This window comes from Camellia sinensis, chromosome 2 (genome assembly GCF_055761805.1).
Source record: "Camellia sinensis isolate YWXY chromosome 2, ASM5576180v1, whole genome shotgun sequence".
Taxonomy (NCBI): domain Eukaryota; kingdom Viridiplantae; phylum Streptophyta; class Magnoliopsida; order Ericales; family Theaceae; genus Camellia; species Camellia sinensis.
In genome coordinates, this window is record NC_138962.1 from 160376362 (window position 1) to 160387875 (window position 11514).

An 11514-nucleotide genomic window follows, 5' to 3' on the forward strand; every position below is an offset into this window, starting at 1 on the left:
GACGTCGTTTTGACATGTCTAAATTATTGTTTGAAACTCCAAAATTAAGGCTAAAATAGCTTCTTCATTTTTTATTTTTTTACACACTAACCCATTAATTTAAAAAAAATTAAAAAATAATAATAATAGTGATTAGTGTTTTCAACCTACACTATCAACGTGATAGTGTTAGGACAATTATTAGTGACAGCCTATCATTTTAAAAAATAAATAATAATTTTGCTTTTTCTTAAAAGGATAAATTTAAAAACAAATTTATTATTCCAAAAAGTAATAGTTATTAGTGATTTCAATCTACACTGTCGACGTGCAATTATTAGTGACAGCCTATCATTCGAAAAGTAAATAATAATTTAGGGACAAATTTATTATTTGAGCTTCAAATATCATTTTAAACATATTTTTCAATACATAACTTAAATAAAAATTTACCGTATCTTTTCAAACACAAAAATTAAAATAAAAGCAGCTTGCTCTCAAAACGTAAAACCACACTTCTCTTGAGTTAAAATATTTCTCATCCACCAAGTTCATCAGATTTCTCAACCACCCTTCAAGTTTTCCGATCATGACGACTGTCTCCGGCCTCTCATCCCCGCTCGGTCCTCCAGTCTGCGAGAAGGACGAGAAGGCTCTTCAGTTCATTGAAGAGATGACGAAGAACACGAACGCAGTGCAAGAGAAGGTTTTGAGGGAGATTCTGAGCCGGAACGCCCAGACCGAGTACCTCCAGAGGTTCAAACTCGGTGGAGCATCTGATAGAGAAACTTTCAAGTCGAAAGTTCCAGTCGTGACCTACGAGGATCTTGAGCAGGATATCCAACGTATCGCTAATGGTGACAAATCTCCCATCTTCTCTTCTCACCCCATCTCGGAGTTCTTCACAAGGTAAAAACCTAGTGTGTATACATACAACAATACTAGAAACCAATAAAAAAAAAACAAAAAACAAAAAACAAAAAACAAAAAACAAAAAAAATTACCCACTTATTAGTTTTGCGGGTTTCAAATTATACCACTTCTGCAATCACTGAAAAATTCGCACACTGGAGTCACCGATCTCTTACATTTTGTTCATATCTATAAATGTGAACCGAAATTAATAGATATGAATAAAATGTTTCCGGTCCAGTTTCTTTCTTTCTTTTTTTTTTTTTTTAATTTTTTATTTTTGTGTATACTTTCCATTTAAATTAATAATTGTACTTGTAGCAGTTTTAAATGGAAGAGTTTGGTGGGAGAAAAAAACAATTAAGACAAAAAACTATTTTTTAGTTATTACTTATTTTAGATTGTGGGAAAATTGAAAATTTATGACAAATGATACCGAAATTAACAAAATCTAGTAAGAAACGAAATTGTTGTATATACAATTTACATAGTAATACCTTAGTTATTCATTAATTATAAAACAAGTAAAATGAAAAATATTTGTATTATCTTTCTTTTATTATTTATCCAAACAAAACCATCATTTATTTTTGAATTAGAGAGCTTCCATGTGGTTTTGGACTAAAGTACTATGGTAAATTTTCTATTAAAGATAACAGAATGTATACCACATTCTTCTAAATTGAGAGTGGACAATGCAAATGTTCTCAGAATTGTTTTGGGAAGTTGGTAAAAAGTTAGTTTTTGGCTTTTTACTAAGCTTTTTGGCTTTTTTTTTGAAGTGATTTGGGAAGTTGGTAAAAAACTGACTTTTTTAATTTTTAGTTTAATATTTTTTAAAACTGTCACATCACTCCAAAATGACCAAAATATCTTTATTTTTTGATTTTTGAATTAATTAATTAAAATGTTAATTAAAATGTTCAAGAGGGTAGTTTGGTAACTTTGGGTGTTGCTTTTTTGGGTCTTTCCCACTGCGATTTTCAGCGTTTTGGCCAAGCTTGGTGTTTTTGACCAAATGGCAAAACGTGGCTTTTTGTGTAGGTTGCCAAAACGGCACTTAGTCAAAGTAAAAAGTTAAATCAAATGTCAAAAGTGCCCTTATATTCATTTTATTCTCCAAATTAAATCTTAATCCCGACCAAACACGAATTGTAATTGTCATCTTCCACCAATAATTTAATTTAATTTAAAACGTTATTAAACGAGAAATTCGGCCAAAAATTAATAAGTAGATTAAGATAGTTTTATGTTAATAAATTAAGATATTTAGTTTAATTCACAGTTTAATTTATTTTTTTTTATATATATATATATATATGTATGTATATCTATGCAAATATTTAATTTAAAATGTTGTTAAACAATAAATCGGGTTAAAAATTAAATTAAGATAATTTTATGTTAATAAATTAAGATATTTAGGTTAATTTATGATTTAATTTGTTAAATAAATAAATATACATATGTATATATTTAATTTAAAACATGATTAAATAATGTAATTTTATGATAATAAATTCGGGTGTTTAATTTAATTTATGATTTAATTTGCTATATATATATATATATATATATATGCGTGTGTGTGTGTTTATTTTTTAGAATGCTAATAAATAAGAAATTAGATTAAAAATTAAAAATTAAAATTTTGATTAAGGTAATTTTATGATTTAATTTTATGATTAATAAATTAAGGTGTTTAGGTTAATCTATAATAATTTTATATTTAATTAAAGGATTTATTAAATAAAAAATTTAATTTAATTTAAGGTAATTTTATGGTAATGAATTAGGGTATTTAGTTTAATTAATGATTTAATTTTATAAATATGTGATTAAGATGGAAAATTATATATATTAGAGAAGAGACAAATAGAATAAACATAGAGATATTTAGATAACAATTCCGATTGGTAGCTCGAAAGTCTGATGACTCGAATGGCTCGACACTAAAACGACGTTGTTTTGCTGTCTTTTTTTTTCGCGTTTTTCTGAACTGAAGAAGAAGAAGAAATCTGAAGAAGAAGAAGAGAAGAAGAATGAGCTGAGTTTCGGCATCAACACAAGGAGATGATGTTTAATCTGGGTTTCAGCATCAAAAAAAAAATTGGTTATGATGTTGAAGAAAGCTGAAATTAAAGATCCAGAACAACTAAAATTGGTGATGGTGGTGATGATGTAAAGCATTCACTCAAATGTGTATAGCTAATTCCTGATCCAGAACAACTACAATATATATATATATATATAAATATATATATATATAGAGAGAGAGAGAGAGAGAGAGAGAGAGAGAGAGAGAAAACAGTTGAAATTAACATCTTCATCAACATCATCATCAGCATCAACAATTTTATCACCATCATCACCATCATCAGCAACAAATTTTTTCCAGAACAACTAAACAAAAATATATATATATATATAGAGAAAATGAAATCAACATCTTCATCAACATCATCATCATCTCCAGATCAACATCATCATCTTTTTCAGATCATCATCTCCAGATCAACATCATTATCTTCAGATCCAGATCCAGATCAACCCAAAAAAAAAAGAAAAAAAAGAGTAGAGTCTGAAAGAGGCGACGGTGATACCCACCGGCGCCGCCACCGGCGCCGCCACCGCCACCGCCACCGCCACCGGCAGAGAGAGAGGGAGACGCCGCCTTCTCTTTTTCCTCTCTTCCTTCTTTTCCTCCTCTCTTCTCTCTTCTCTTCTCTCTCTCGCCTCTGTTCTCTTCTGTATGTGAAATCAAAAGCAAGAAAAAAAAAAAAAACTAATACCCAAAACGACGCCGTTTTGGGTATTAGGGCCAGTTTCGAGCCAACAATTTCGAGCAACCTAAGTATTATTCTTTAGATAATTCTGTCCTTATTTTTGACCGAGTTAATTTTGCACTTTAATTCAAAACTATAAGGGAGTTATCTATCTATATTTGAATTATTAAGAGTAAGGTCAAGTTTGGCAACCCAAAAATAATATATCTTTTTATCTTTTTAGCATCACATCACCTCGCACTTTTCTGTTCATTTTTTCGTAAAAAGACAAAAAATACACTTATTTAAATCATTTCAAACAACCCCTAAAGTGCTCTAAAGTCAAAGGAGACAAAGTGAATTTTGTCCCTCCTTTTTTTTTATTTTATTTTAGTTATTTTTCAACTTTAGTCTTTAAACCATGTGATCTGTTACAATTTTTAGTGTTTTAGGCCCCGTTTGTTCCACTAGATATAAAATAGAGGATATAATATGATGTGAGATTTAGTCAGAATATATAATGAATATGATATAGGTATTGAATAGTATATCCTCTAAGTCATGTTTGTTGACTTGATATATAAGATTGGATATATGTTATGCATGTTTGTTTTACAAAATATATTGTGGGATATAACAAGTAATTTCTAAGATTGCCCTCATAATATTATATTATATTAAATTAAATTAAATTAAGTATTAAATTAAGTAATATTATATTATATTAAATTAAAATTTATATTAAATTATATTATATTAAATTAAATTAAATAATATTATATTATATCAAATTCAAAACTTGTATTAAATTAAATAATATTATATTAAATTAAATTAAATTCAATAATATTTATATTAAATTAAATTCAATAATTATATTAAATTAAATTAAATTAAATTGAATAATATTATATTATATTAAATTAAATTCAACAATTATATTAAATTAAAATTTATATTAAATTATATTATATTAAATTAAATTAAATAATATTATATTATATCAAATTCAAAACTTGTATTAAATTAAATAATATTATATTAAATTAATTTAAATTGAATAATATTTATATTAAATTAAATTCAATAATTATATTAAATTAAATTAAATTAAATAATATTATATTATATTAAATTAAATAATTATATTATATTAAATTCAAAATTTATATTAAATTATATTATATTAAATTAAAAATTTGTATTATATTATATTATATTATATTATATTATATTCAATAATATTTATATTATATTAAATTCAATAATATTAAATTAAATTAAATAATTATATTATATTAAATTCAAAAAAATATATTAAATTATATTATGTTACATAGACAAAAGGGTAAATTGGACTTTTTACATCATATCCCAACCAAATGGATATGACATAATGGGGGGAGGGGTGGTATTGTATATCCTTCAATTTTGGGGGATATAAAATCCCACCGGATATTAAATCCCCTTCAAAAAAAATTACAAACATGGAATATATAGATTCCACCGAATATAATATCCAATCCCAATCTTCATATTCCCCCATCAAATAGGGCCTTAGTGTTAACGCTGTTCAAAATCAATGGCGAGAAGGTTGGAACTGTCCATATCCGTCCATATCTGATTCATCTTTTGGAAACATATCACCGCTTGGATCTCGTAAAATTTGACGTAAGCGACAAAACCCTAATCTCATTCATGTGAGAAACCCTAATATTCTTTTCTAAATTATTTATGAAACCTTAATTAGCCATCAAGGCCTTGTTTGGGATGCAACTTTTTAGTTAAAATAGTCAATAAAAAAAAATAATTAATAAGATAAAAAATTACAGCAAAATTAATATGATGTGAGATTTAGTCAGAATATATAATGAATATGATATAGGTATTGAATAGTATATCCTCTAAGTCATGTTTGTTGACTTGATATATAAGATTGGATATATGTTATGCATGTTTGTTTTACAAAATATATTGTGGGATATAACAAGTAATTTCTAAGATTGCCCTCATAATATTATATTATATTAAATTAAATTAAAATTTATATTAAATTATATTATATTAAATTAAATTAAATAATATTATATTATATCAAATTCAAAACTTGTATTAAATTAAATAATATTATATTAAATTAAATTAAATTCAATAATATTTATATTAAATTAAATTCAATAATTATATTAAATTAAATTAAATTAAATTGAATAATATTATATTATATTAAATTAAATTCAACAATTATATTAAATTAAAATTTATATTAAATTATATTATATTAAATTAAATTAAATAATATTATATTATATCAAATTCAAAACTTGTATTAAATTAAATAATATTATATTAAATTAATTTAAATTGAATAATATTTATATTAAATTAAATTCAATAATTATATTAAATTAAATTAAATTAAATAATATTATATTATATTAAATTAAATAATTATATTATATTAAATTCAAAATTTATATTAAATTATATTATATTAAATTAAAAATTTGTATTATATTATATTATATTATATTATATTATATTCAATAATATTTATATTATATTAAATTCAATAATATTAAATTAAATTAAATAATTATATTATATTAAATTCATAATTAATAAGATAAAAAATTACAGCAAAATTAATATGATGTGAGATTTAGTCAGAATATATAATGAATATGATATAGGTATTGAATAGTATATCCTCTAAGTCATGTTTGTTGACTTGATATATAAGATTGGATATATGTTATGCATGTTTGTTTTACAAAATATATTGTGGGATATAACAAGTAATTTCTAAGATTGCCCTCATAATATTATATTATATTAAATTAAATTAAATTAAGTATTAAATTAAGTAATATTATATTATATTAAATTAAAATTTATATTAAATTATATTATATTAAATTAAATTAAATAATATTATATTATATCAAATTCAAAACTTGTATTAAATTAAATAATATTATATTAAATTAAATTAAATTCAATAATATTTATATTAAATTAAATTCAATAATTATATTAAATTAAATTAAATTAAATTGAATAATATTATATTATATTAAATTAAATTCAACAATTATATTAAATTAAAATTTATATTAAATTATATTATATTAAATTAAATTAAATAATATTATATTATATCAAATTCAAAACTTGTATTAAATTAAATAATATTATATTAAATTAATTTAAATTGAATAATATTTATATTAAATTAAATTCAATAATTATATTAAATTAAATTAAATTAAATAATATTATATTATATTAAATTAAATAATTATATTATATTAAATTCAAAATTTATATTAAATTATATTATATTAAATTAAAAATTTGTATTATATTATATTATATTATATTATATTATATTCAATAATATTTATATTATATTAAATTCAATAATATTAAATTAAATTAAATAATTATATTATATTAAATTCAAAAAAATATATTAAATTATATTATGTTACATAGACAAAAGGGTAAATTGGACTTTTTACATCATATCCCAACCAAATGGATATGACATAATGGGGGGAGGGGTGGTATTGTATATCCTTCAATTTTGGGGGATATAAAATCCCACCGGATATTAAATCCCCTTCAAAAAAAATTACAAACATGGAATATATAGATTCCACCGAATATAATATCCAATCCCAATCTTCATATTCCCCCATCAAATAGGGCCTTAGTGTTAACGCTGTTCAAAATCAATGGCGAGAAGGTTGGAACTGTCCATATCCGTCCATATCTGATTCATCTTTTGGAAACATATCACCGCTTGGATCTCGTAAAATTTGACGTAAGCGACAAAACCCTAATCTCATTCATGTGAGAAACCCTAATATTCTTTTCTAAATTATTTATGAAACCTTAATTAGCCATCAAGGCCTTGTTTGGGATGCAACTTTTTAGTTAAAATAGTCAATAAAAAAAAATAATTAATAAGATAAAAAATTACAGCAAAATTATAATTATTTAATTTTTTTTCTCACAACCATTAAATCAATTAAAAAAAAACTAAAAATTATTCTAAATATAACTTTTTTAACCAAATTAAAATAACTAAATAATCAACATATCTAAAAAAAACCTATCCCAAACCACCGCTAAAGAAACTAAAAGTGGAAATATATATATTGCACCTTTTACTACATACATATACTTCGTTTGGAAAGTGGGTTAATTTTTTGACTATTTTTGCTCGGGGATAAAAAGTCTCGTTTGAAAAGGACTTTTTAGTTTTTTTTTTTTTACTGTTTGTGAGAGAAAGAATGTAATGATTATGGATTGGATGTAATATTTTGTCTTATTAGACTAAAAAGTTTTTTTATTTTATTTTATTATTTTTTTGTAGCTATTTTAGCCAAAAAAACCCTAACCTCAACTTCCCAAATAAACGTATACATGTAAATCAACATATATTGTTGTGATTAGGGCCGTGCAAAATACCATTCAATCTGCTAAAATTACGCCGATCCGCATTAATCCTCACCACTGTATCTGCTAACGATGGATTAATCTTATTTATAATTTACTTTTTAAGCCTTTCCGTTTCACTATAATTAATATATATATATATATATATTTTAACTTTTAATAAAATATCAAAGTAAAAATGACTGATAGAAATTTAAAATATGAAATTTATTATAAATTAATAATTATATATATGAAACATATTAGGTGAAATTAATTTGTGTTATATATATATATATATATAATATTATTCAAATTAGTATTATATATTATATAAATATTTGATAATTAATTAAAATATTTTTCAATTCGTCAATTCATCTAAGACAGCAAAAACTGTGATTTATCAATCTGTCATTCAATTTATAATTTTACTCCCAAAGCGACTTAAGCACATTGCACATATTGTTTTGGAAAGTTGGTAAAAAGTTGACTTTTGACTTTTATCAAGTTTTTTTGGCTTTTTTGGAAATAATTTGGGAAGTTGGTAAAAAACTGACTTTTTATTTTTTAGTTTAATATTTATTTATGGTGTCAAATTAAATTAAAATGACCAAAATACCCTTACCCAATATAAGAGATTTATTTTTTTATTTTTTTTTCATAGGCCTTAATTTATAATTTTAGAACTGCGTTTTTGACACTTTTTAAAGGGATTTTGTTAGGTTTTTGGTAGCAACGTTTTTAAACATTTTATCTAAAAACATGACTTTTTATTATGTTGCCAAAATGGCACTTAGTTGTGATTATGGGTTAATTATGGTGTTTGGATGGGCAGCTCCGGCACATCCGCTGGTGAAAGAAAACTCATACCAACGATTGACGAAGAATGGGCTCGAAGACAATTACTCCAGAGTCTTGTCATGCCGGTCATGAAGCTGTTAGTATTCACACATTTTTCATTTTTATTTTTTTTCCTTAAAATAAATAGTCTGTATTTTATCAATTTAACGATTGAATTTCATTCAGTTACATTCCCGACTTGGACAAAGGCAAGGGCTTATACTTCCTCTTCGTGAAAGCTGAAACCAAGACCCCTAGCGGCCTACTCGCACGCCCGGTCCTCACCAGTTGCTTCATGAGTGATCAATTCAAGGCCCGGCCATACGATCCATACAACGTCTACACGAGCCCCAACGAAGCCATTCTCTGCCCCGACTCGTTCCAAAGCATGTACACGCAGATGCTCTGCGGCCTTCTCAACCGCGACCAAGTCCTCCGCATCGGGGCGATCTTCGCCTCCGGCCTCCTCCGAGCAATCCGGTTCCTCCAACTCAACTGGAAACTCCTCGTCCACGACATCGAAACCGGGACTTTAAACCCTAAAATCACCGACCCCTCGATCCGAGAATGCATCTTCCACTTGCTACAACCAAACACGGAACTCGCTCATTTCATCGCAAAAAAATGTAGCGCCGAAAATTGGGAAGGCATATTAAAGAGAATTTGGCCGAACACTAAGTACCTCGATGTGATCGTTACCGGGGCGATGGCTCAGTACATTCCGACTCTCGATTACTACAGCGGTGGATTGCCCCAATGTTGTATAATGTACGCTTCTTCGGAGTGCTCTTTCGGCCTAAATCTCAACCCTATGTCGAAGCCATCGGAGGTCTCTTACACCATCATGCCAAACATGGCTTACTTTGAGTTCCTTCCCCACGGCCAGGCGGAGCCTCCTTTCTACGATGAGTCTCCGTCGCGTCTGGTCGACCTCGCCGACGTCGAATTGAGGAAGGAATACGAACTTGTTATTACTACCTTCCCGGGGTTGTGTCGGTACCGAGTCGGAGACATTCTCCAAGTCACCGGGTTTCACAACTCGGCCCCGGGGTTCAAGTTTGCTAGGAGGAAGAACGTATTGCTGAGTATCGACACGGACAAGACCGATGAATCCGAGTTGCAGAGCGCGATTGGGAGCGCGAGTTTACTGTTGCGCGAGTTTAACACTAGTGTAGTAGACTACACGAGTTATGCCGATACGAATACTATACCGGGTCATTACGCGGTTTATTGGGAATTGATGATCAAGGACCCGGAAAAAGGTCCGACCCGGGAGGTTTTGGACCGGTGTTGTTTGGCTATGGAAGAGTCAATGAACTCGGTTTACCGACAGGGTCGGGTAGCGGATAACTCAATCGGACCTCTTGAGATAAGGGTTGTGAAGAATGGTACTTTTGAGGAGCTAATGGACTATGCTATTTCTAGAGGTGTGTCTATTAATCAGTATAAGGTTCCTAGGTGTGTTAGCTTCACACCTATAATGGAGATCCTTGATGCTAGAGTGATCTCGAGCCATTTTAGCCCTGCCACACCAAATTGGACCTTGGAACGAAGGTAATGAATTACCCGACCCGATTCGACCTGAGTCGGGAGAAAGTATTCCGTACATCTGGCCTAGTGATTGTGTACTCAATCAATAATAAAGAAAACACAATAATCTTGTTTGAAGAAAAAACAACAATGATAGGTGCCTCCTCGAAAATTCATGACTCGAAATATTTAAAACGACGTCGTTTTGAGTGTAAAACGATATCGTTTTGACACATTCGAGTCATTCGACCTACACAAATTTGGGCCACCAAACATTTTTCAAGAAAAACATTTCAAAAAACAAAAAAAATTGAGTGCACATATTTTGATATGCAGAATTTTACTGTATCTGATAAGATTATGTCTAATTTTATAATCGAATTGTACATAAATAAAAGAACTGAATGAAGTGATCGTACCGTCAATATTATATGTGGAATTTGTTGGATAATTTCTTCTTCTAGAATTGAGGTAAACTCCATGCAATTAAAAACACCAATAATGTTACGCATCATGAAAAGAATATCATGAAAAGTTTTATGAAACTAATTTAAGGATAATTGTATAACATATAATAAAATACTACAAACATTATAAATTAATTTAAGAATAAAAAATATTAATGAAAATTTTTCATAATACTTCTTTTATGATATCTAACATTATTGTTAAAAACACAAGATTTGGTTAGCTACCAACCAAACATGCAGCTGGGACCATGGACCCAAAAGAACAGACTGTTCTCTCTCTCTCTCTCTCTCTCTCTCTCATTTATGTGGTTTGTTGATTGTGTATTTTTTTTTTATTTTTTATACAGGCCAACAATAAATGTTGAATTGGCCTACCAATTGAATGCGTTCTTTTCTTTTCGCCATTTTCTTTTCATTAATTGCAAATCAACCCCAATATCTTTATTTTAATTACAAGATATTCTGCAACAAGTAAAATTAAAGGATATTTACACAGAAATCTTAATTTATATACTTCATTAAATTGTAACTAAGATTTTTTAAATATTTAAATCTCATTAAATTTTTAA

At 27.0% G+C, this 11514-nt stretch overlaps 1 protein-coding gene across 1 annotated transcript; it reads left to right on the plus strand.

Annotated features, from left to right (window-relative positions):
* The first annotated feature begins 318 nt into the window (after positions 1 to 318).
* On the plus strand, positions 319 to 10926 carry LOC145820423 (putative indole-3-acetic acid-amido synthetase GH3.1). The gene is made up of 3 exons (XM_082915986.1): positions 319 to 888; positions 8941 to 9042; positions 9132 to 10926. Exons 1-3 carry the CDS (start codon positions 569 to 571, stop codon positions 10501 to 10503), a joined length of 1794 nt encoding a protein of 597 aa, XP_082772112.1. The 5' UTR covers positions 319 to 568; the 3' UTR covers positions 10504 to 10926.
* The last annotated feature ends 588 nt before the right edge of the window (positions 10927 to 11514 follow it).